We start from the raw sequence: 27,163 nt of genomic DNA, 5'->3' as shown, positions 1-27,163 counted from the left end.
AGAGTACTGAAAGAAAAGATAAAAATGAAAGGAGTGGCATGTATCCCTGCTAGAAGCAGGGTCCTGGGCACTATCCCGGGTCGCCCTAGTCTGGAACCCCCCGCACGGTGACCATAAATGTAAAATGAAAACTGATCATGGAAGCGCAAGTTATTTAAGTTTTACTATACGTCTGGCACTTCTACACTGCATGGAAAGGTAACAAATTGAATCTATGATAATGTTTAAAAACACAATAATTACAAAGTTACCTACATATGTAACAATTAAAATTTATTTTCAAATACAATGCTGCCATTCAAAATGTGAGGAAATTTAAAGTTTTAAAACCAAGGACAGTTAATAATTCCATCAAAAATATTTTGAATTCCACGGTTATTGAATTTTAATTTAATTGGGGAGGGGGGGGGGGGGGGAATTGAGGCTTTTGAACATATACTACAATTGAAATTTCATAAATGATAATAAATAAATCACAAGGTAATGAAAGAACACTGACAGTTTACAGATACTCTTCTACTTGAGACTAGAGACTATTATTTTTAATATTTTTAAACCGTAAGCAAACATGGCTACTTTTCCTGCAAAATACACTGATTCCATTGGAAGCTCGGAGTAACATAAACAAGAGACTGACTACCAAAATGGGAGCACGGAAATGGTAGGTAAGAAAGCCGAATAAACCACGTGAAACTTTCAAGTTTAATTTCACCAGATTACTTGGGTATTTTATTCTTCCAGGGTGTGATGGATCACAATATATTATGATTGTTCGTGAAACACACCCAAGGGAAACTGTATTTACAACATCTGAGGGGTATTACAAATCTTGGTTACTACGCGTAGTAAGTCCAAGGGATTTGGTAAATCAGGGTTCTGTGGACTGTGAGTCTAGTGTGTTACCATTGCACCTACTCACTTTGTACTGGCAAGAAGGTTACCTGTATTTAGTCAAGGTCAACCATTCTTACTCTCTCCTGAAAACCTGAGACAAGTAGATAGTTTTAACAAACAGAATGGGAGTGACTGCTACTCTCTCTCAACTCGCAAATCACTTGGCGAGACACTGGTTTACCGAGAGCAGACACAGAGGGCCCTCAGAAGATACTGCATTACATTTTCCTGCATACTGGAGAGTTTTCTCCTTGTCCCAGAGACCTTAGATCATGGAGACATCAGGTTCTTGTGATAAGTGTTGACGGTTTAATAAACACACTCCGACTGGTCAAATGGTTGGTACTTTTATTTTCATAAGCCTGTGTGTGCAAAACTATGAAACATATAAAATGTTACCTTAGCTTCTCCTGGGTATTTGTCAAATTTAAAAGAAGAAAAATCATATGTATTAATGAAGTAAATATGATATACTAAACATTTTGATTACCGGTACCACTTTTAAATCATAATTTGTAAAAACAAAAATATAACAACTCTGTAAATGATAGATTGTCTTTTTCCTAAAGAACATACACATAAATGCAGTTTAATTCACAGCAAATTTGTTTGCATAATAAGTTCAATGCCCAAAAACTTATCAAAAATAAATTTTTATTTAATTTTATGTAAATCAAATTAATAATAATCTTAGCAATGCTACATCCAACCCGAAAGGTTCACGTAAACAAAGCCACTCCCCATGTAAGTGATGACGGGCAAAGAGCGGGATGTGGCGGTCTGCAGGGGTGACGTGTGATGGGCCGTCTCGCAGGTGTTCTACAACATGAACGTGGTGAACAAGTGGCGCAGCATGAGCGGCTGGCAGGACAAGATGGCCGCGGTGTGGAAGGGCCCCAGCTGGCTGCCGGGCAAGCCCCGCCTCGGAGCCGACGAGGACAAGCTGGACGTAGGTGCTCTGCTACTCTGCTGCTCCCTCTCTTTCCGCGGTTCTTCTCTTCTCCTCGCCCTCTTGCCACGCCTCTTTCCTTCTCCTTGCCCTCTTGCCACGCCTCTTCCCTTCTACTCCCTCTCTTGCCGCGGTTCTTCTCTTCTCCTCGCCCTCTTGACACGCCTCTTTCCTTCTGCTCCCTCTCTTGCCGTGGTTCTTCTCTTCTCCTCGACCTCTTGCCACGCCTCTTCCCTTCTACTCCCTCTCTTGCCGTGGTTCTTCTCTTCTCCTCGCCCTCTTGACACGCCTCTTTCCTTCTGCTCCCTCTCTTGCCGTGGTTCTTCTCTTCTCCTCGACCTCTTGCCACGCCTCTTCCCTTCTACTCCCTCTCTTGCCGTGGTTCTTCTCTTCTCCTCGCCCTCTTGACACGCCTCTTTCCTTCTGCTCCCTCTCTTGCCGTGGTTCTTCTCTTCTCCTCGACCTCTTGCCACGCCTCTTCCCTTCTACTCCCTCTCTTGCCGTGGTTCTTCTCTTCTCCTCGCCCACTTGACACGCCTCTTCCCTTCTACTCCCTCTCGCCCCGTGGTTCTTCTCTTCTCCTCGCCCTCTTGCCAGGCCTCTTCCCTTCTACTCCCTCTCTTGCCGCGGTTCTTCTCTTCTCCTCGCCCTCTTGACACGCCTCTTCCCTTCTACTCCCTCTCGCGCCGTGGTTCTTCTCTTCTCCTCGCCCTCTTGCCAGGCCTCTTCCCTTCTACTCCCTCTCTTGCCGCGGTTCTTCTCTTCTCCTCGCCCTCTTGACACGCCTCTTCCCTTCTACTCCCTCTCGCGCCGTGGTTCTTCTCTTCTCCTCACCCTCTTGCCAGGCCTCTTCCCTTCTACTCCCTCTCTTGCTGCGGTTCTTCTCTTCTCCTCGCCCTCTTGACACGCCTCTTCCCTTCTACTCCCTCTCGCGCCGTGGTTCTTCTCTTCTCCTCGCCCACTTGCCACGCCTCTTCCCTTCTACTCCCTCTCGCGCCGTGGTTCTTCTCTTCTCCTCGCCCTCTTGCCACGCCTCTTCCCTTCTACTCCCTCTCTTGCCGCGGTTCTTCTCTTCTCCTCGCCCTCTTGACACGCCTCTTCCCTTCTACTCCCTCTCGCGCCGTGGTTCTTCTCTTCTCCTCGCCCTCTTGCCACGCCTCTTTCCTTCTCCTTGCCCTCTTGCCACGCCTCTTCCCTTCTACTCCCTCTCTTGCCGCGGTTCTTCTCTTCTCCTCGCCCTCTTGACACGCCTCTTCCCTTCTACTCCCTCTCTTGCCGCGGTTCTTCTCTTCTCCTCGCCCTCTTGACACGCCTCTTCCCTTCTACTCCCTCTCTTGCCGCGGTTCTTCTCTTCTCCTCGCCCTCTTGACACGCCTCTTCCCTTCTACTCCCTCTCTTGCCGCGGTTCTTCTCTTCTCCTCGCCCTCTTGACACGCCTCTTCCCTTCTACTCCCTCTCTTGCCGCGGTTCTTCTCTTCTCCTCGCCCTCTTGACACGCCTCTTTACTTCTACTTCCTCTGTTGCCGCGGTTCTTCTCTTCTCCTCGCCCTCTTGACACGCCTCTTTCCTTCTGCTCCCTCTCTTGCCGTGGTTCTTCTCTTCTCCTCGACCTCTTGCCACGCCTCTTCCCTTCTACTCCCTCTCGCGCCGTGGTTCTTCTCTTCTCCTCGCCCACTTGCCACGCCTCTTCCCTTCTACTCCCTCTCTTGCCGCGGTTCTTCTCTTCTCCTCGCCCTCTTGACACGCCTCTTCCCTTCTACTCCCTCTCGCCCCGTGGTTCTTCTCTTCTCCTCGCCCTCTTGCCAGGCCTCTTCCCTTCTACTCCCTCTCTTGCCGCGGTTCTTCTCTTCTCCTCGCCCTCTTGACACGCCTCTTCCCTTCTACTCCCTCTCGCCCCGTGGTTCTTCTCTTCTCCTCGCCCTCTTGCCACGCCTCTTCCCTTCTACTCCCTCTCTTGCCGCGGTTCTTCTCTTCTCCTCGCCCTCTTGACACGCCTCTTCCCTTCTACTCCCTCTCGAGCCGTGGTTCTTCTCTTCTCCTCGCCCTCTTGCCACGCCTCTGCCTTTCTACTCCCTCTCTTGCCGCGGTTCTTCTCTTCTCCTCGCCCTCTTGACACGCCTCTTCCCTTCTACTCCCTCTCGCGCCGTGGTTCTTCTCTTCTCCTCGCCCTCTTGCCAGGCCTCTTTCCTTCTTCTCACCCTCGTGCCCTGCTCACATTACCCTTCAGATCTGCGAGGAACTCGCACATCTGGGGTGAAACCAGGGGCACACCGGAGGGGGGTGATGAACGGGCTATGTCCCGCTTCCCAGATATCCTAAACAAAAAATTTATCAATTCCACCAACAAAGGTAAAGAATTTGAAAGGAAACGAGCAAAGTGGTTCATTTCCCCCCTTCCCCCCGTAATGAAATTCTCTTTACACTCCTGAGTGAAACTTCTACAACATAGACTGTAGTTTAGGCTTTGTTTTAAATGTCAAGTAACTTCAAATACCCAATTACATAACTGTTACCTTTTTTGCAGCTAAGCCCCACTTGCTAATTGTTAGTGATATATTCTATGCCCTGTCATCTAAAATCTAAGTAAAATTTGCTAAATAGAGATAATTGCAAAAAAAAAAATAATAAATCTGAAAGGACTTAAATTATTGCCCTTTAAATAGTCTACCTGCTTGTAGACCTGACCATCTGCAGACAGAGGGTTTTGTATATTAGATGCTTTTATGTGTGATTTATTTATTTATACACTGCACACTGTGTATAAAACAAGCACAAAAGATTTTTAATGGGTTAATAGGTTTGGGTTTTTTGCATTTTTAACTTAGGAACACAAACAGTAACATTTTAAGGGGTGCATTTGTATTGGTGAGTTGAGATGACAAGTGCAACGCTCATGGTGCTTCAAGCGCGGTATCACCTCTAAGCGCAATGCTGTTGGCTGATGCACAGTCTCAACATTGTGAATAGGGCAACTATGAGATTTAAGTGGTAACAGTAACATTAAATGGCGGAGGAATGAAGATAAAGGTGTAATTCAAGTCATGTAAGTGCTTTCGAGGATCTATACCAGGTGTTTCAATATTAAAAATTATTCTTAAAATGCACATTTTAACCATTTTAACTCTTCTAAAAGTACAATTTGAAAATTAAGTATGGAGACCGAACTACTCATGTGCCCTCAGCATATTCAAAAATGCTTTTCGGAAACAGACACCAGTCGGATATGTTGAGCAGTAATCGCGTTGTTTTTTCTGAAGCTCAGCACACTGTATGTGTGCCTGGGTAGGCAGGTCCTGTTCACCTTGCACAATGAGATGTTTTGTTTTGAGAGCAATACGGTTAAAGCTGATGGAGCATCGGGCTTGTGAGAGAGACCATATCTTGGCAGGGTCAGCGGAGAAGTGTGCTGTGTCCCCAGGTTAAGAGCCGAGAGAAGTACGACGTGAAGCTACCTACCTGGTGCAACGTGTACCTGCTGTTGCACTTCACTATTGTGGTCGTCGGCTTCCAGGAGCTCGCCCTGCGACACATGGTGAGTCCCGACGACCAGCTGACTGTGTTCCTCCGCCTGTAGCATCCCTGACCTCGGCGGCTAGCGAGTAGCCTCCCTGACCTCGGCGGCTAGCGAGTAGCCTCCCTGACCTCGGTGGCTAGCGAGTAGCCTCCCTGACCTCGGCGGCTAGCGAGTAGCCTCCCTGACCTCGGCGGCTAGCGAGTAGCCTCCCTGACCTCGGCGGCTAGCGAGTAGCCTCCCTGACCTCGGCGGCTAGCGAGTAGCCTCCCTGACCTCGGTGGCCAGCGGGTAGCCTCCCTGACCTCGCTGGCTAGCGGGTAGCCTCCCTGACCTCGCTGGCTAGCGAGTAGCCTCCCTGACCTCGCTGGCTAGCGGGTAGCCTCTCTGACCTCGGTGGCCAGCGGGTAGCCTCCCTGACCTCGGTGGCCAGCGGGTAGCCTCCCTGACCTCGGTGGCTAGCGGGTAGCCTCCCTGACCTCGGTGGCTAGCGGGTAGCCTCCCTGACCTCGGTGGCCAGCGAGTAGCCTCCCTGACCTCGGTGGCTAGCGGGTAGCCTCCCTGACCTCGGTGGCCAGCGAGTAGCCTCCCTGACCTCGGTGGCCAGCGAGTAGCCTCCCTGACCTCGGTGGCTAGCGAGTAGCCTCCCTGACCTCGGTGGCCAGCGAGTAGCCTCCCTGACCTCGGTGGCCAGCGAGTAGCCTCCCTGACCTCGGTGGCCAGCGAGTAGCCTCCCTGACCTCGGTGGCCAGCGGGTAGCCTCCCTGACCTCGCTGGCGAGCGGGTAGCCTCCCTGACCTCGGTGGCCAGCGAGTAGCCTCCCTGACCTCGGTGGCTAGCGAGTATCCTCCCTGACCTCTGTGGCTAGCGAGTATCCTCCCTGACCTCTGTGGCTAGCGAGAACCCTCCCTGACCTCGTTAGCTAGCTAAAGTACCTGTATTTCTCCCTAATATTTTCCTGTTGCTGAAAATTCCCTGACTTTTCCAGGTCACCCTGAAAAAGATTATTTCTGTTGGCTCTTCGAGGTATGCCATGACCACCCTGAGCAGCGCGGTGTGGTGTGTGTTGTGTGCCGCGCAGGCGATGAGCCCCGTGGTGGTGCTGGGCTCCGTGCTGTACATCCTTCTGTCGCTCACCAGCATCGGCATGCTGTTCGACAACCACCCGTACGCCTGCGCGCTGGAGCTGGCCCGCTGCCTGGCCTTCTCCTGCTGGCCGCTAGCGCGCCCGGCCGGCGCGCTGCAGTGGCTCTTCCTGGCGTCCGCCAGCTTCTGGCTGCTGCAGATGTGCCGTCTGCTGCGCATCCACGTCAAGGCCAAGTGAGGCCCCCGCCCCGCGCCGAGTGGTGGTGACGGGCAGGCCACGGGGGTCGGTGCCAGGCACTTCAAGCTCACCCCCGGGGACCCCCCTCCGCCACAGTTGCAACAGGAACACCAAAGAAACATTAATGTACCGTGCGGTTGGTATTCGAAACGAGAGGTAACGAGCAGCTCTGTAGCAAAGTGCTAACTGTTTAGGAAAGTCTGTGACATCACGTTGCATTCATGATTAGATAAATCATTACGAAAATGTGTCTTGCTGGAAAACTGGAAACACTGCACTGAAAGATGAACAGGCAGTAACGCTAAGAACTGGCATCGCGGCCGAGGGTAAACAGCCAGAGTCCATTAGCGGCATGATCACAAGAGCGTGCTGTCCAGAGACTGCAGACCTATCACCGCATCACAATACATACTACCTTTGATACTGCATTCCACAAAATATATGAATTACAAAAATCTGAAAACAGCATTTGTTGTAGAAAAATTAATTTATATCTCTATTCTACTTAAAATATAAAATCAATACCTGTTGTTCAACATAGTCCCTATTTTCAGATTAGAAAAACAAAACCTAATTAAGTTCATAGGTAACATTCGCTGCTAAAATGAAATAACAGCGCATTATGTCGGATTTTTGACAATTTCATTTTCCATGGAGGAACTAAAAAAAAATTCAATTAGGCGGTGTTGTTTCTTAAACGACGTTATAAAGCATGAGAATTCCCCCCCTACAGTGGCAGAACGTTGAAGTGCCTGGTACCCAGATAGAAGTTGCGTTGTGAAGCTGGCAACGCTGCCTCCTCTCCCCGTGGCCAGTGCCCGCCTGCCTGCCTCGACACAACCGTCCGCCTTGACTGCGAAGTGGAGTCCTCCCCGCGAACACTGCCTTGAACCACGGGGCAGACGCGTGGCTCGCCCGCCTTCCAGCCGCTACGTGCTGCCATGCAAGCTCAAAGTACAAAGACTTAAAACTTACTCAGACCTGTACTACTTTGTAAGTGATTTTGAAAAGTGAATAGTTATTACTAATGAATTCTATATTTAATAAAGATTTTTATTACTTTTTACTGTAACTAGTGATGTCCATTTTGGGTACTACTGGCTCGCAGTAGGAAAGGTTTTGATGGAGATTAAAAACTGACGAAAACTAGCTTCTACTGCGTTGCTTAGGTTCCCCCCTCCCTTCTTTGCGACAGAGAATTTCCGTCACTCCCCTCTCTGTCGCAAAGAAGGAAGGGGGGAACCTACGCTGCGCAGTAGAAGCTAGTTTTCGTCACCTTTTAATCTCCATCGAAACCTTTCCTACAGCGAGCCAGTAGTACCTATCTGCTTCCTAAACACTAAGTCCCATAAGAAAACATATTGCAGTTCTCCTGAAATGTCACCCTCACAACACATTGAAATGTTTTGTAGATTACAAATTATATTAATAATTTTTTTAAGTTGTATGAATATTCTGTAAAATTAATATACAAAAATAAGACTTTTCACTTCAAATTTTAATAATACCCTTAATGAAATATTTTTAGATTCATTGAATATTTGAGTGCCTGAAGATAATATTTTAAATTATGTAAAATTATTGTTCTTGTTGGAAGTCAATTTTTTTTATATAAAATATCTGATTAATTTTACAATCACTTTCAATTATTAAATGTCAAGTATCATACATTTCCATTTTTTATAGGATGTATTTGAACGTAAGATGCCCTGAAGTTCGTGATATGTACTAAATTATGGCCTCAAATATGGGGTGACCGTGAATGTAATACAACCCTGAATCCAAGACAACTCTTGACTATAATATGAACTAGATTATAAAATAGCCTCAAATGTAAGGAGACCTCAAATAAAAATATTACTCTAATATAAGGCAGCCTCGATTGTAAACAATATTGATTATAAGACGACCTGAATACAAAACAACACCAATTACATGATGACCTCAATTATGACTTTATGAGACTACCTCAGTTACAAGATTACCTCAACTAAGATCTCAACTAAAATAGTCTGTTGTCAATTGTGGGCTGTATTTTTTTTAACTGAGAAGTTTGGAAAATTCTGTCTGACTGGAAATATATTCCAGGACCTTTGACTAATGGATTAGCAGTTCAACTGTACAGTACTAACCTAAAATAGAAAATTTCAATAATTTTTTTTTCCATTAATATAATAAATAATTTCCTGATCATGATCAGAGCCAAATTCCACAAACACAGTTACAACTTTCTCCGTGCAACTGAACTGTTCGCTTCTGTTTCCTTAATTGATATTTAAACCAAAACTTTAAAAGGTGAAAGTGGTATAGTAAATAGAACAAAATTAAATTACAAAGGATTTTTATTGCACTTTAGGTTTATAATGTGCTTAAAAATGTTCTAAAATTAATGTCTTTGGTGATTAGTCTTAAATTTAAAACAAAATCTATAAAACAATGTACACAAACACCACAGTTTTTGCTTTGTGATATGTTCACTTTGTTTAAAATAATTAAAACTAACTAAATCAAATTAAATACTTACATATCCTTTAAAATGTCAACAATTATGAGTGGATACTCAAATAAAACTAGGGTCATTCAATACCTATTACATTGGTAAATTATAAAGGATACGGGATAGCATAAACTATACAAACCATACAAACTCAAAATAGTTTGTAAAGGATGATATGTTTGGATTTAGATCAAAAATACCTTATTGAATCATCAAAAAAAAACAGATGATTAAAATGCAGCAAGGAAGCTGACACACCACAGCTGGCAAAAGGCATATGCAAAGGAATGTTCAACTGAAAATGGAATATTTGTAGAGTTGTAACCCATTTCACACGCACATGCTAAAAATATTACTGATCACAAATATACATATATAAAAAAAAAGTAAATTGTTCAAAATAACAACTTGCAATTGAAAACACCAACACACACAATACTGTACTCAAAATTTGTACTGGAAAAAAAAATATTTGTAGGGCCAACAAACACACAACTTGCAGGTAACACTATTCTCCAGAGGCGTAAGTGTCGACTTCCAAACACACTGTATGGGGCAATCACAGAGGATGTCTGCTATCCTAGATAAGCTCGTACTTCACTACAAATACGGTCGAACTCCATTTTTACACCACACCTATCCCTAACAACATGCACTTTTCTGCACTTTGCATCACTTCACTGTAGCCTCATGCAATGACAAGCATAAATGTGTCTCTTTTTCACTATCCTTGCATTTTGAAAGTCTATTTAAGATCAATTGAAAAAGAACACAAAATTTATCTACTAAAATATTCATCTGCATAATCAGCCTGCACTGTTGACTACCTTAATTAGCTTAGCATTTCATTGCATATAATAAAGAACTTGTACCATTTACATAAGAATATCAACAAGCTCATTGTCAGCCTACTGCATGTTATTGATATGTCTGAGTGGACACATTATCAGAGATCCAATCTACTTACATAAATTTCTCTGTTCACAAATATTGTTTTATTTACGCTAGCATGCAGTGAAGATGTGTATCTTAACATGGAACCAACTATTAAGGGCGCCATCTGGTCGGGGTGATAAGTGCGACACTCATTCGGTATTTCTGGCACGGTCTTCTCGTTACAGGGAAACTGTGAAATTTGAGCGGTGATCTTAACATTATATGGCGGAGAAATGAAGATAAAGGTGCAATGCAAGTTCCTTTAAGTGCTTTCAAGAATCTGTACCAGTTCTACGCCTAAAAATTACTCTGAAACATGCCTTTTAGCCCTTTACACTCTTCTAAAACCACAGTTTAAAAGACTTAATCCGAAATCAAAAGTACTTTTTGGCCCTCAGTGAATTCTTAAGTGCTTTTTGTAAGGAGACCCCACTAGGATATCTTGAGTATTGAAATCGCGTTGTTTTTCCTGAAGATCCGCGCACCATATGTGTGCCCGGGCAGACGGCGCCCTTAAGACAATGTCTTGTGTTTTTTGCACCAAGCGATGAAGTTAGTCGCGTCTGGTTCCTTTACGAGATAACGCATCCAGCCTTGGAATGTGTGTGGCCGTGAAGAAAGACGAGAGGTGTCTACATTTTGACCAGCTCTCCGCTCGAGCGAGAGAGGACGAACCAGTGTCTCTTACAACTCCAATCACTATCAACTCTGATACTGACTCTCTGAGCCCTTTGATTCCGAAGGAAATAACAGGATATACTGCACTATTAGACAATAAAGATTAATGTGAAAATTTCCCAAACAGCTCCCTTTCTTTCTCTCCTTCCCTAAAATCCACGTCATTTTACGACCTGCACATCCTGCAGGTAACTCGTGCAGAGAGAAGCCACGATAATGTGATCTGGAATCGCAGAAATCTACAGCACTCCACATCCTGAGACATGCAGTTCACCGAGACGCATACAGGCAGTTGGTGCTCCGGTTACTCCGGGGAAAATGCCAATCCAACAAGCGATTCGCAAAGAGCCCCCGCAGACGAAAGAGAAGTGTCGGCGACAGGCAAGCAGCACAGCGAACAGAGAGCGGATACAACGACTGTTCGGGCCGGAGAGAGCTCCGCGCAGCTGCGACTACACGTCGTGTCTGGCGGACTCTGGCAAAGCGCGTCGCGGAGCAACGAAGACGAGGGACGAAGACAGGGTTACGGCGGGGACAGTCGGGTCTGGCAGGTCTGCTCCTAGCCGAGGCCGCACGGCCGGGCGTGCTCACACGCACGAGCGCTGCCAGCAGCCTGGAACACACGGAGGCATCGGGTTGGATCAAACACACCGCTCGACACACGGTGCGACCAGTCAAACTACAGCCTAACCAACGGGCATTAAATAAACAAAATATAATGCCACGTAATGAACTCAGGAACTCAAACTTGTAACACATGTTTACTTGTTCATCACATGATTCCTCGCATAGAACATGACAATGTCTATCTGTACAACAAGGCAACCCATGAAAACAAAACCCTGTATGCAACCTGATGGGAATTTTTAATTTACATTTTTTTAGGGCTGCACCGATACCAGGTTTGCCCGAGGCAGCCAACAAAAATTCTTTTTTAATACTATAAAAAACAGTTAAAATCACTTGTACTTATGGAACTCATGCCAGAAAAAAGTCTCGTAAATACTTAAAAGCTCTCTATTGCAGAGGAAATTTATAACGGGAGTGGTGGTATTGATATCAGAGTATTTAAAATTATTTTCTCAGATCAATTTCGATAACTATGTGCGATACCATCGATGGATAAATATTGGCTGATAACTGTTGAATCAGAATCAGTATTAGCTCACCCTGTTTATTTTTTATCGACAAACTTTTATTTGTTTAAATAGCTTGATGAGTCCTTTGGGTAAAGTGCTCAGACACTGACAGGTGCTGAATTGATATTTCCTGCTTATAGACGTTTTCCTATTTATAATGGGTTTTTTTTTTCTCATGCCCCCTTGAAAAGCAATAAAACAGGGTTCGGGTTTAGCACAAGGTCACAAAGTAAGAACCGTAAAGCCGACGCCGACATCGAGAGCAGCACGAGAGCCGGGCGGAGGGACACACACCTGCCGGCGGGCCTCAGCTGAACACCTCGCGCTGGTGCGAGATCATGGTCTCCAGGGCGCAGATCTCGTAGGTCATGCCCGGCAGGCCCACGCACTTGCTGAGGTCTCGCGGCGGGGGCATGAGCGTGGGCGCGAACACCGTGCTCAGGTTGTGCGACGTCATCTTGTTGACGCTGTGCCGCTCCGCCACCCTGGCGGCACGCACGGGCGGACATCTACTCGTTCCGTGGCTTCAATACTACATACTACAACCTTTGAATATATATACTGTATAGAAGTCACCAGCCCAGGTTAAAATTTCTAATACGGTTTGAGAGGTAGTTGGTTAATTCACCGCCGCAATCGCCACCATCTCTAGGGCATCGACTTGTGGTGGTCCCTAGCGGGCAAGTGTCGAACTCTTCAAACACCCCTTCCCCCTCCTGTTGAACGACCTTGAGCTGCAGTGAATGATTGGTGGAGGGGTGCGGGGACTGACAGCGGGCGACAGTGCTGCGCTCTAACGTGTAAATAACAACTAAGACGATACAGGGCGTTACGGCAGCGCCCTGCAGCAGTGAAGTTCCCAAGCTGCTCATCATACGCTCCTGAAAAACGTAGAGTAAATCCTATCCACTCGCGACTTCTATACAGTATATATATTCAAAGATACAACTACGTAACTAAAAGTGTATGGTTTTTTTTTATTTACGTACATCACTGGGACAGGTACCCACACAGTGAACTTTTGAGTTTTTACAAGCAAATAATGAAATTATTTTCCTACCAATATATTTGCTGTAAATGGAGATCGATCAGATAAATGTTGCAAACATCATACAACTTTTCAGTAATAAAACTCTGTGAATTTCAGTTACCTAACTGTAGCCTTGGACCCACTTTTGACTGAACTTGCCCTTTTGGATGGCAGCTGACACTTAGCCCTCACTTAAAACAATGGCATTAATAAAAAAAATTGTGTGCGTTGAGTCCACGCATGACAGAAGTAAAGCATCCTGCTTATTAGTTATATAATATATAATATATAAATAATAATATATAAACATGGTAGCATCAATCGTTAGCCGTTGCGAATACTGAGGAGTAGAGAAACACAAGCAGCGTTACGAGAATTCCGTAGCATCACTGCCGCGTCATTTCTACCTCTCCCCTGCCGTCTCCCCTTACGACCGTTACAACTAGCATATCACACGCTATGCTACATATCTACCCCTACCCCTCCCAACGGCTTCCTATCCGACCACTAGTGCACGAGTTGGAATTGCATCGCCGCTGATGCACTAACCTTCTCTACTGGTACCCCCACCATGTACCTAACTATTCCCCTCATGCGATCAGAATTTTCGTAACGTTTGAAAATTGCAGTCCCCTCAGCAAAGATGTTTCACTTCAAAAATTATTATAGGAAAAAAAAAGTGTTACGTAATATATTATAAAACCAGCAAAATTTAATAAATATTAGTAGATTAAAAAATGTAAAAGTTAACACGGGAATATGCAAGGCAATGTTTAACTAGAGTGAAACGGTATGAAGTAATGGTTCTAAAAGTACGGAACACAGAGGCGCAACAACAGAGGGAGGGGGAGGGGGGCAAGGGTATTTTGCCCCCCCTCCGAAACCTTGAAGTGGGGGCAAACGGGGGCAATGAAAGTGCTGTGTAATCAATTTTTAGATGATAAAACTGCTTAAATAGCACCATTTTTCACCTTGAAATACAAATTTTTTCTCGGGGGTGGACACCTGGACCCCCCCCCCCCCTCCATTCAATAGGGGGGATCGATGATTCTTTATAAAAAGGTATATTGTTCCCCCCCCCCCCTTGGAAATTTAGTTGTTGTGCCCCTGACGGAACAAGGCGGCGGACGGCGACGCAGGGAGCAGCGCACCTGCCGAGGTGCTCCATGAGGTACTTGAGGGTGCCGAGGTGCGCTGGCGGCAGCAGCGTCAGCGCGTCCCTGATGCCCTTCTTCTGGTCCTCCACGCACTTGCACTCTGCCGACACACACGCACACTCTGCCTCGGCTCCAGCCCGGCCCACACGACACAACACCAGGCCTCGCGGCGCGCGCTCCAGGCCCGTGCCGAGCTCTCACTAGTGTTCCATCTGACTTTACCAGGACATTTCCCATTCGTTCTATTTGAAGCTCCAGTTGTGATGCAAAGCTTTAGAACACTGAAGCCTAAGATTCGCCCATGAAAATATTCAGTTTTTTTTTTTGGGTTGTATATATTTTTCACAAATAAAGTTGGTTACATAAAAAATTAAAAGAAGATGCTCCGTCTGCTTACACGAATGCTCAATATTAGTATCATGTATTGTAATTTTGTAATTATTGTTGAATTAAGATATATAAAGGACCCAATTTATTGGTTAATCACTTAATCAGTTCAAACACTACAAATGTTGAACCATTATTGTAACAATTATTATTACTTCAATCCTGTATTTTATAAAATAACTTTAATACAGCTTCGGAAAAAAACTATATCCGCAGTTCGATTTGACTTTGCAAATATTGAAATATTTTATTGAACATTCAATTTGATATTCGCACAGGTCTAACACAAAGCACGACAACAATCACCTGGTTGCCTGGCCGCTTGCCGTAACAAGTTGGAAGAGGTATAAATGAAGGATTCAGGTGCAAACAGTGATAACCCTAAAATGAACTTCAATTCCCTTTTCAAGAGTTGAAAGTGAGGTGTGTACTTTAATGAAGCTGAGTTTAGAGTATAAACATTCTTGGCAAAATAAAAAGAGCAAAGCTTCACAAACGTTTTGTTCTCATTGATTTCCTAAACATGAAATTCATTGCGGCCACATTTCACAAGATTTTTTACACCCCCAAGGTCTTTAATCACGACTTTTACGCACGACTTAAAAATATTCAAAGTTTCTAAGCACTCTATAGAACTGTACGCAGATTCTTCAGAAACATAAATGACATGATCACACTGTCATAAAGGACTGTGTGACATCTCAAACTGGACATTTATCAACATCTGTACAATATAAACAATTACACTGCTGCTAAATAAAGAGATCATAATTTATAACTGTTTGGGAAGATTTCGAAACTCACAATGATTTCTCAATACTAATCAAGACGAAAAGTTATAACAGAGATTTTATCATTTGTTGGTATGTACCCCAGTTTGTGTTTCATAAAACCTTGAAATCTCAGCTTAAAAATACTGAAAAAGAAAACATATCTTAAATGATTCTCACAATGATAAGGGAAAGCGGCACGCACGAGCGAGTGTAGCGAATGCGTACGTACGCGCTGCGCTGATGAGCGCCGGGTGGGCGTCGAAGGTGATGAGCGGGATGGGCAGCAGCCGCAGGTACAGCTTCAAGGTGCCCGCAATCACGTTGATGTTGTCGTACACCTCGGGGCTCATGTCCGTCTGCTCCCCGTCTGCAACCGGGCGCCCCCTCCGAGCCGTCAGCCTGCGCCGGCGCTCCTCGGCGGGGCAGCCACACCGACCCCAACACCACACCCCCCCTGCATGCTCCATCAAACAGGGGTCTGGGAGCGTTCCAGATGTATTCCATGTTCGTCAACAACCTTACATTCGGTTCACCATACCAGTCCAATGATTAGTTCTTCATCACTCATTACGAAAACATAACAGGTGGGACTCGTTCATTAAAAAAAAAAAAATTAAATAAGAAGAGTAACAGCAATGAAGCCAGGAGGGTTCATTGATAAATTTGGATTTGTTTTCTGCAAAAAAGTACATACACGCTACCATTAATATGTGATTATGACTACAAATTATTAAAAAAATCTTATAATCAGATATAGCAACAATATATATTTTTTATATATTTGATATTTCTCTTTTTCATTTAACAGTAGTTTTTAACAATTTTTTTCTTGGACTTCTGTGCAAAGTGTGGGAGGTAAAAATGTTTTACTGTATGTTTTAACTAGACTCGTAAAATATTCAATATTCGTGACTAATTTAAAACTTGATTCAAATATCCATTCGAATAAAAAATAATAATAAATGCAGATGACCTACAATCAGCGCTAAATAAATACCAATCATGAAGGAAACATTACAATGAACAGACACCTAACTTCTTAAAAGTGTAAGTGTGCTTTCAACTTGTGGGTTACTGTGCAGAACTGTTGTAGTGGGTACGTGGTAAAAATATTTAACTAGTAGAACTCACAGTTCAAAGAGTGAATGAACGATTGTCATTAATATGGAAAACATTTTGACGTGAAGTCTAATAAATCAATGAACACCGGCTGCACACACGGAAAAGGATAACTCATTGTCCCGTTACGCTTTGTCCCGTTACACTCATTGTACGCTTGTGCCGCATCTATTTCTCTTCCACTGGATTGGAACAACCATCGATTTGACTTTTTCGAGGCACATTAAACTTGAAACACTCCCATTCATTTCCTACCTTTCCTATCTTCGTCCTATCCTTAACAGAACAACACAGATTGGAAGAAGTTAAATAGCAAACATGTATAAAAGTTATAGTTAAAGTAATAAACATTTGAATTAATGAGTACAAATAAAAGTAAATTTATCAAATTAAATTGTAGATTTCATTTCACTCCTTCTTTGTATCCATACAAAATAGTGATGATTCAATAAAAAATGATTCAATTTTATTCATAAAAGTATGCAATCATTTCATCAGTGTTTTGTTAAGACGTTGTAACGTTAAACTATCGTCCGTAAAACCGACTTTACAGACAACCAATTTTTTTTACCGTTTATTTGGACTGGAGGTGGCATCGGCCCCCGGGGGGAAACGTGGAAGAAGTACAGAGCTACTGGATGTTTCCATTCGATGCCGGGACATCACGGAAGGGGGAGGATGGGACGCACCTCTGTCCAGAGCCATCTTGAGCGTCTCGATCTCCTCCGCGAAGCCGGACACGCGGTACAGGCCCTCCGCCTCCAGCCCGCGCCGCTCCATCTCCTCCACGCACTTGTCGACGACGAATGGGCGCGGGGAGCGGTGGGCCTTCACCAGCGTGGTCAGGTCGATGCCAAACACCCCGCGCAGCTGCTTCAGGTCGGGGCAGCAGTCGCACGGCACCTTCTCCGAGCACTTGCTGTGCGCGCTGAAGCCGCAGTCTGCGAACCACCGTCTCGCCTTCCTCCAGCGCCTTTGAGGGCGTGCCTCCCGTCTGAGACCACGATTTTATCATTACACTAGCTGCGGTACAAAGCGTCGCCCGGGCTAAACACACGGAGATTTACTGTCTGCGAGTTAAAGCTAAACTGGATAGCACACTATATGACAGTGTGTTGGACATAGAGAAATGTCACACAATTACTGTTTGTATGTTTATGATAATTTTAGTTTTTGTTTACCCACGGCGATCGGTTATTCATTATTTATTATTAATTATAAATTATTAAGACCATTAATTGAAATAAAAACTATCCTATCCCTCAAGTTGGAAAAAATTACACATAAATGCCAATTTTCATCGAAATCGGTTGACTTGGTGAAGAGTTCACTGGAAACAAACATCAGGACACTGGATTTATATATATTAAGATTAATCACTGATCAACTTGTAGACTTTTTCAATTGTTTAACTTTCACGAAATGAAAAATTTATACAGTGCTTATATTTTGCATAATTAGTTGCCAAAGTTACATTTTTAACTTTTCTGGGTTGTACAAATAAGGAGAATTTAATTTAGTGCACAACTGAAAGTTTGCAGGTTTAAATGCAATGCCACTGGCTACTTAATGATATGGTTTGCATTTCTATCACAAAAACTCATTTCATGTGTCTTGGCTGTGAAAATCATAAAAAATTTGAGAATTTTGAAATGCCAAGTAAAATTAATTAATATTTTCTGAAATAAATTCAAACCATCCACAAGGTCACACATGCAAAGGCTTGAGGCAACAGGACCTACACCGCCGTCTCACTTGGTTAAGCCTTGACGCTCAGCAGCTGCTACCGACCACCCGACAAGCCTGATGCCTTGGAAGATACGGCTGTCGAGGAACTCCTTCACGCTGCCAGAGAAATGTATCGTGTTGCAAGAAGATACGAGTCGGAAGCACCACCCCGTCAGTGAAGCCTCAGCACGTACAACTACCTAGGATACTCCGAAACCATTCAGTTCCTGAACTAGCTGTCAAGACAACACACACAAACTCTATACGGTAAGTGTATTTTATGTTCCACATTTCCGATTCGGGTTTCCAGGATATTTCAATAACAAACCCCCCAATCTTTCAGGTACAACTTTATCCTAGACACGGATACATATACTGGGTAAGTGTCTTCAGAGTGGGGAGTACGACGCCCTCCCCAGAACAGCGCCACGGGCACGGCCGAGCGGGGAGTACGACGACGCCCTCCCCAGACCAGCGGGGACACGCACCTTCACACTTGACGCCCTGCGCGGTGAAGCCCCACAGGAAGTTGCCGCAGAACTCGCACCAGTTGAGGCCCTTGAAGGTGTGCACGCGGAAGTTGTGCGGGCGGTCGTAGGCGGCGGCGGCTGCAGCGGCGGGCGGCAGCTGGGTGGCCTCCCGCTCTGCGTCCAGCAGGCTGTACGTGCTCGACAGCTCCGGCCTGCAACCGCCGTCGCCGCTGCTCCCCCGCCTGACTCCTCGACACAACACTCCGCTCCACCCCCGGGCCATCGCCTGTGCACCTCCGCGCTGTTGTGTTGTTCCGATCGGCTGTTCAGAACCGTCACCACTGGGTTTCTCTGTTTTTCACCGTCCAGGGCGTTCGAGGGACGGCTTTGCTAACAGACCAAAACATAGTGTGAGTAAGGGAAGGGAGACTTACAGGGCCAGAGACCATGGGTGGAAACCATAACGAGTTCGGAGCAAGACATGCAAAAGAAGGCAATCTTACTTGACGAGGTCTAAGAGGGTAACGGAATGAGTCTGAAGAGAAAGTGGTGGAAGCGAAAACAAGTGCTGGAGTTAACGAGAGAGCTAAAGCGAGTCTAACTGACATGGAAACACATTACTGACAGGCTGATGCCCCATTGCAAGAAATTTCATTTTTTTTATTTCACAACTTTAAGGCTTTCTCTCACAAGCTGTGCTGCTTCTTTTATTATTTTTATATGATTACTGCTACTTGAGGACATTCCCTGTTAATCGTTCATGTCGGTGCCCTTTTATTTTACGTTTTATCTCAAATTTTCTCAAATGATCACTTACGTGACCTTTCACATATGGAAAATGTTTTGTGAATTTTTTTTTTACAGATTTTGTGATCAACAACCATGGGCGTCGCAAGGATATATTTTTTGGGGGGGACTTAAATTGATTTAGTTGTTGAGGAATATTCATCCCCTGGAAAAAAAAGCAGGGGGTCCGGGAAAATTTGGGGTTTGAAGATGAAAAAAGGTGGTTTTTAGGCATTTTTCTTTCCTGAATAATCTAATTATAGTTGGTTGCAATATATTATAATTTATTTTTTCTAACAAAGATTTTCAGAGAAAAAATTTGTAAAAACACAGTTAACATATCTGTATTCGGTATCAGACCTGATTTTGATTTTACACGAAGATCGAATTAAAAAGTGCTCACATTACCACGATTGGACTAAATGCACCATGCGCAACATATGGGTTATATCACAGAATTCATATTTTGAATATAACTACAAAACTAAATATATTATTGGAGGGGACGAAATTGAAGACTTTTATTATTGGGGGGGACGTGTACCCCCCGTCCCCCCCGGTTGCGACGCCCATGCCAACAACACAGGCAAGATAAGTATCTGAATATATTTACAGGGGATATCCTTCAACTGACAGTAACGAGGGGAAAACGGGAGTGCTGAAGGGCTCCCACCGGAGGCGTTACCTGTCGTCGGCGGACTTGCGCAGGGAGCGCGCGATGACGGCGCGTCGCTTGAGCCGGTTGAGGGTCATGTAGGGGCTCTTCTCGTAGGAGCTGACGGAGGGCATCTGCTGCACGAAGGCGCCCGCCTTCTCCTCGATGTAGAGCGTGACGAGGCCGTCGGCCACCAGCTCCCGCACCGAGTCGAAGCGCTTGTCCTTGACGTAGTGCTGGCCGTCGTAGTACAGCTTGTAGTGCTTCACCTGGCCCCCGAACCTGCGCAGGGCCGTCCGTGCACCGTGACTAGTGCACACCAACACTGAATCCTAACCGCTGTACACAGTGGGGATTTTTTTCTTATTCCAACGTTTAAATATCTCATCACAATGCATTTTCCTCCACCGGAAAAAAAAAGGTGGTTTGTCTGTAAAGTCTGTTTACGGATGATAATTTCACGTGATAATGTCATAAGAAAACATTGATGATAAATTGCATACTTTTTAACAGTGTTTTGCCGGTTCTTGCACGCTCGGCTCGGGCGGATCGTGACCATGAGTCATGCTTTTTTCGTGCGTGCAGCCGGCGTTCATCGATTTATAAGATGTTATCACGCCAAAAAACCCCATATTAAAACAAACTTTTGGTATGCCAATAACTTAAAATATACATATTAACTAGAACAGTACACGTAATTTAAATACTGAACAGTGAATGTAATGGTTTTCAATACAACGATTTTCAGTTTTTTATTGCATTATATCTTTTGAATCTTTTCTCAATTCCTGCCTTCCTCCACAAGACATTGGTGTTGTCTGTTTATCTTAGACTTACGAATCCAGCTTAACTGAACGTTTTATAACAGGTTTCCGAAACGTGTTCCTGTCAAATCAGCACCCAAACAATAGCCAGTCTAACACCGTCTTCGGCAGTATATTTTTGGGACCAGTAAGTGTTTCCATACAGTAATGCCATCCTGATTGAAAAAACAAAAAAAAACACAGCGAAAATCCAAAAGCATTGAGAATAGCTGTGAACATGGAAAATTTTTGAACTGATTAAACATTCAGAGGAACATGCAAATGTTTATACAAACAGAACAAAATGAAACATAAATGTGGTCTTTCTTTACAACATAACAAAAATGAGAGCGGTTGCAAACAAAGTTGAGGCCCCTGTTTTCATTCAATGATTTTACTGAAATTAAAAGGGCGCTGTTTATTACTCGTACAATTCTATCATCTAAAAAAAACCTGTAGGAACAAATTTTTTTTTTGTTCATTTAACAGTACCTACCAAATCTGCAGAAAGGAAATAATTGTACATAACATATGTCATCCAATTTAAAATTATGTAAATATATATGTAGGAAATAGAAAAAAAATTCCTTAAAACTTTATAAGTTATGTTTTCCGAACTGGAAATGTTCCCCACTGCCGCCTCTAGTGAAATGAGCGAGACGGCGTGAGAGGTGTCCACCTGAGCGACAGGGTGTAGAAGTCGCTGTCGGCGGCCGAGCTCCTGCGGACGAGGAAGGAGCCGTCCTGGTCGAGCAGCGCGGCCGCCTCGCGCTGCGCCAGCGTGCCGTGGAACTCCCGGCCGTAGCACGGAGGGCAGCCGGGCGGCTGCCGCGCGCACGCCACGGGCCTGGGGCTGGGCGCCTCCTGCTGCAGCTGGTACACTGCGACCATGCACCACGCGCTTGCCACAGTCCCCACGTGCCTCGTCCGCACACCGCTCATTGCAATCATTCTGGCAGTCCCCTTCCTTGGACACTACGTACCTCGTCCGCACACCACTCATTGCAATCATTCTGGCAGTCCCCTCCAAGGACACTACGTGCCTCGTCCGCACACCACTCATTGCAATCATCCTGGCAGTCCCCTCCCAGGACACTACGTGCCTCGTCCGCACACCACTCATTGCAATCATCCTGGCAGTCCCCTCCAAGGACACTACGTGCCTCGTCCGCACACCACTCATTGCAATCATTCTGGCAGTCCCCTCCCAGGACACTACGTGCCTCGTCCGCATACCACTCATTGCAATCATCCTGGCAGTCCCCTCCAAGGACACTACGTGCCTCGTCCGCACACCACTCATTGCAATCATCCTTGCAGTCCCCTCCAAGGACACTACGTGCCTCGTCCGCACACCACTCATTGCAATCATTCTGGCAGTCCCCTCCCAGGACACTACGTGCCTCGTCCGCACACCACTCATTGCAATCATTCTGGCAGTCCCCTCCAAGGACACTACGTGCCTCGTCCACACACCACTCATTGCAATCATTGTGGCAGTCCCCTCCAAGGACACTACGTGCCTCGTCCGCACACCACTCATTGCAATCATTCTGGCAGTCCCCTCCCAGGACACTACGTGCCTCGTCCGCACACAACTCATTGCAATCATTCTGGCAGTCCCCTCCAAGGACACTACGTGCCTCGTCCGCACACCACTCATTGCAATCATTCTGGCAGTCCCCTCCCAGGACACTACGTGCCTCGTCCGCACACCACTCATTGCAATCATTCTGGCAGTCCCCTCCCAGGACACTACGTGCCTCGTCCGCTCACAACTCGTTGCAATCATTCTGGCAGTCCCCTCCAAGGACACTACGTGCCTCGTCCGCACACCACTCATTGCAATCATTCTGGCAGTCCCCTCCAAGGACACTACGTGCCTCGTCCGCACACCACTCATTGCAATCATCCTGGCAGTCCCCTCCCAGGACACTACGTGCCTCGTCCGCACACCACTCATTGCAATCATTCTGGCAGTCCCCTCTCAGGACACTCTGCTTAGACCGCACACCGCTCGTTTCAATCATTCTGGTTTGTTCAAGAACCTAGATTTTTTATTTTAATTTTAAGTTCATGTTCGAATAGAAAGTTCACAGTTACGGTAACAACTCTGACATCATCCAACCTTAAACTTTAATAACAAGGTTTTATTTCGGGCACACGAAACTTTGATTGCATGTTTAAACTATTATTCGTGTAAAAAATTGGGGTAGAAAAGTAACTCATGCTCATTATACAAAAAAAAAAAGGTAAAAATGTAAAAAAATTAGAAATTAAATTATGTTGCAAAATAGCACCAGTAATACAATATAAATAGGACACAATACAATAAAATACAATAGGACACCAGCACAAGTTATCAACTATGTTAAGTATTTATATATAAATATATATACCTAACATAAATAAATATATAAACACAACTTAAACATAAATATTAAAAGGTAGCCCTACTTGAACCTTTATTTACAAATTTTAGGAACCCTCACACCACAGGTCTCATCTAATGCCAGCTCGATGACTTTCATCAAAATGGCATGAAACAGTGAGCCTGTTATGAAAATAGTAATGTTTAAAGTATTTTGCTCACAATAACATACAAACACAAACACACACTCTCTCTCTCTCTCTCTCTCTCTCTCACACACACACACACACACACACACTCCTATTGCCTAGAAATTTATATTTAGATATATACACACGCATACATCACACACGTATGTGTGTGGGTTTATGCATAAGAACCCATTTTGACCCCTCTCCGCCACAGGTTTCAACTATCTGCCGGCCAGTCGCAGTGTCCGGCAACCAGCAAAGGCGCGCAGTACTCACGGTTGGTATTCCACACGTGTCGCACGGGCGACCCCAGATCCTGCACCGGGCTGCCCGTGTCTGCAACAGGACACAGGTCTGCGCTGATGCTCTCATCCGAGGGCCCGGGACACACGCCACGACTGCTGTTCCCGACACTTTTACAATTTATTTATGATGTCCCCTTGGGTAAAAGTTCCGTATAACGTATCCAAGTCCATCCCTTGATCGTGAAGGCATGATCCTGTGGTACACGATATTGCCGTTTTAATTTAGTACGTCAAAATATCCTGGACTTAAAAAAGAAACTTGTGATTTAACAATGAATTATATAATTTGTACAGAAAAAATTTTTTTCAAGAACTGACATTGTTTGTATTGAGATATTCAAGTTTTATTTCAAGTCCCGGATCAAGGGAGTATCTTGGATATATGATCCGGGATAATTACCCCCCCCCCCCCTCATGTTCATCTCCTCCCTCTATGCTCTCCTCTACACAAACTATTTTCCATATTTCGCCAGCCCCTTCCCCTCAAAACAGCCTTTCCACCCACCTCCTCCCTTGCTCCTTGATCATATCCGATGGCCTGAGCGTTTTGCCCTTCCCTTCTCTTCCTTATACCCATGACACACTTCGCTGCCCTGTGATGTAGTTTCTCCAGTTCTTGCACCTCTGTCACCACGTATGGATCCCACATTGCCGCCACATACTCTGTCATTGGCCTGATCAACTTGGCGTACGCCTTTTCCTTTACAGTCCTTTGCCTCCCTTCCGTGACCTGCCAAGCAGACCCTGTGGCCTCCTCGCTTTCTTGACCACTTTCTCAACCTGCTTACCCCATCCCAGGTTGTTCTATGACTACCCCCAGGAACTCCCTCCACCTCCCTTATCTCCTGCCCCTTACAATACACTTCCCTTACTACTGTCCTCCTCGTGAACCTGATCACGTTCGTCTTGTCTACTTTTAGCACCATACTATTCCTCTAGCACGTTCAGATAAACTAGAGCCTGTCCCCTTCTCCCACTGTTGCGTACGTAACGCAATCTTCCGCAAATATCCTCAGCCTACTTCCCATTTCCATTCCAAAATGATGTGAACAGGCGCAGCCCCGTCACACTCCCCTGTGGTACCCTTGAGGTCACTTCACCCTTATTTCGATCTTTCCTTACCCACCCTCGTCCGCTGTCTCATATCCCTAAGCCAATTTACCACCCTGCTGACCCTTACCAGCAACTCCACTATTTGTAACAGCCTACTGTGTGGCAAGGAACAAATAGAATTAGAATCCTTACCCTCATTTAGTTTCCTATAGCTCATTATTTTGATGCAAAAAAAAATGTAAAGGTTGACGATTTCGCGAACTTAAAAAAGCTACAGACCCCGGTTTCTACTTGTACTGCTTATAAACACATGTTCACGGTCATCAGCTGCTGAAGTGTGAGCCATAGAGGTTATACGATAGCTACAGCTACACATCTTGCACCTAAGAACGCAAATAAATAATTTATACAAAAATAATTATGGTTCCATTAAAGTTAATGAATCCACTCATTGCCTAAATTTTGTTTTTCAGACAAACTATTAGCGTTGTTCCTAAAATTTAAATAATATTTTAATAAATTAAAATTTTAATTTTGTTTTGTTGGATTCATGCACTCGTTACAATTCCTAAATCAATGTTTTTACGGAATTTTGGTAAATAAAACAAAAACAAAAAAAACTGGGTGCACGATTGAAAAATATAATTAACAGTTACAGTAAATCGTACGCAAAAGATTTGACCACCATGTTTTCAAACCTACTTTTTGACAATAGTTAGTGAACAGTTGCGGGCATAGGAGAGAGGTTGTGCACATTGAGGGTAAATAAATATTTTTTATTTCTGTTACGAACGCACGGTGAGACGGCCAAGAGTGAGGTCCATTTTGGCGGAACTTTTTACCCTTCTAGATAACATATTGTAATAATATTTTATATTTAGACAATTTGCAATGCACTCTCAATGAAAACATGTTTTGTTGATTGGCTAGCATCAATTTAATTTGGAGATTAAATTATGTAATCAGCGATAAAGTAATGTGAACTTAAAGCAAATATTTTATTAGAACAATATAAAAATACTTAAGCCTTTTAGCATGTCGAACGCTGGCGACACCTGACTGGAGCGATCCTAGTGGCTTGGCCTGAAGACCGCCTGTGTAATTCAAATGTATTACTGTGGCCGATATTGGCACAGAATTTCTCTAGTCGTTTGAAATAATGTCGTGAGTAATGAATTCATACACAATCAATTCGTATGAAAACAGTTTATTCATAATTGAAACAAGTTTTTGCAATCTGAAAAAATACAGTGACCTAAAGATCGTAAAAAATGAACTATTTTTTTTTAACTTGATGACAAAAGGGCAATGATCATACAACTTATGTTACATACTTAACTTTAAAAATAAAATTGTTGTAAATCGTTTATTTCGTAATGTACTGCAACTATGTATATTTTCAGTCCCGATTAAGTAATAATTTATTTAAATTTATATTTATTCGTTCCATGTATATAATTTATTATTTGAAAACTCTGTGGAATTAATATTTCTGTCTATGTAATTGAAACTCTATGACAAAAACTAACGTTTTACTAACAATTGCAAGGACCCCTCTCAGAGCAATTGAAATTTAAACGGTAAATTGTTAATTTGACGCCGTTTTTATTAATGTAAAATGTTATCCCTATATTCAAAATTCATGTGATATTTTGAGTTCCGCGCTATTGTTGCGCGCGGAATTGATGTGTTGTATTTAAAATAATGTAACTATCATTAGTTCTCGGCCAATCAGGAACCGTATTTTAAATGTGGCACGCATTGTTAAATGACTTAAATTAAGAAGGTTTTTTAGAAGAATGTACTGGCCTATTAATGGATGAACACGTATAAGACATTGTCGGAAATGTATCCTGAAAAATAGCTAATGAGAAATAGGCATCCGCACCAAAGGATGGAATAAACGTATTGTTAAAGTGTCAGTGATTATTATTAGGGCTTTATCCAAAAGGATAAAGTTATTAGGAGTGTATAAATACGTGAGTAAGAAATGACTCTGTCTGTTACTCCATTTCGTTAGTACGAAACACGTATCACATCCATACTGAGTTATTTTACGGCCTAATTTCAAGGAAAACAATGATAAACTGAAACATTGTAAAATTAATTACGTGAATCTAGTTTGACACACCATTTTAACACAACTGTAATTACCCAGTGGTCTGGGAGAGAGCATCAGATCTCTACCGACTTAAGTTATTTTTATCTAGCCGACTTATGTAAAAGTCATAACTATATACTGAATCTGAGTATGTATAAGATTTTCGAACCCGAACAAAATAGACACTTGATTATTTAATAAATGTGCGCATCGTCACTCCAGACATTTTCCAATCTATGTGTTCTGCAGTGCAAACAATTGATAGGATTTTGAAAGCAATAAATATTTACCTTTTTGATATACACC

At 44.1% G+C, this 27,163-nt stretch overlaps 2 protein-coding genes across 3 annotated transcripts in view; one reads left to right on the top strand and one right to left on the bottom strand.

The window, feature by feature from the left end:
* The window catches only part of LOC134535198 (alkylglycerol monooxygenase-like), a 46,480-nt gene extending 38,730 nt beyond the window's left edge, over positions 1 to 7,750 (top strand). Inside the window, exons 7-9 of the mRNA XM_063374222.1 lie at positions 1,709 to 1,843; positions 5,262 to 5,375; positions 6,436 to 7,750. Coding sequence (XP_063230292.1) covers positions 1,709 to 1,843; positions 5,262 to 5,375; positions 6,436 to 6,678 — 492 coding nt within the window. The 3' untranslated portion in view covers positions 6,679 to 7,750. The remainder of the gene's footprint in view (positions 1 to 1,708; positions 1,844 to 5,261; positions 5,376 to 6,435) is intronic.
* Positions 7,751 to 9,002: 1,252 nt separating this feature from the next.
* On the bottom strand, positions 9,003 to 25,092 carry LOC134535196 (beta-chimaerin). 2 transcript variants are annotated; one of them, XM_063374220.1, is made up of 10 exons: positions 24,949 to 25,092; positions 23,675 to 23,734; positions 21,516 to 21,717; positions 20,064 to 20,315; positions 18,611 to 18,804; positions 17,084 to 17,335; positions 15,478 to 15,642; positions 14,110 to 14,215; positions 12,223 to 12,413; positions 9,003 to 11,402 (listed from the first exon to the last, which is right to left on the bottom strand). In XM_063374220.1, exons 1-9 carry the CDS (start codon positions 24,971 to 24,973, stop codon positions 12,236 to 12,238), a joined length of 1,434 nt encoding a protein of 477 aa, XP_063230290.1. In that variant the 5' UTR covers positions 24,974 to 25,092; the 3' UTR covers positions 9,003 to 11,402; positions 12,223 to 12,235. The 2 variants fall into 2 exon arrangements, with proteins under 2 accessions (XP_063230290.1, XP_063230291.1); XM_063374221.1 differs by having other exon boundaries at positions 15,505 to 15,642.
* Between the last annotated feature and the right edge of the window lie 2,071 nt (positions 25,093 to 27,163).

Source organism: Bacillus rossius, chromosome 8, assembly GCF_032445375.1.
Source record: "Bacillus rossius redtenbacheri isolate Brsri chromosome 8, Brsri_v3, whole genome shotgun sequence".
NCBI classification, from domain to species: Eukaryota; Metazoa; Arthropoda; class Insecta; order Phasmatodea; family Bacillidae; genus Bacillus; species Bacillus rossius.
The sequence above is the reverse complement of the archived record's forward strand: the minus strand, read 5'-3'. Positions and strand labels throughout refer to the sequence as shown.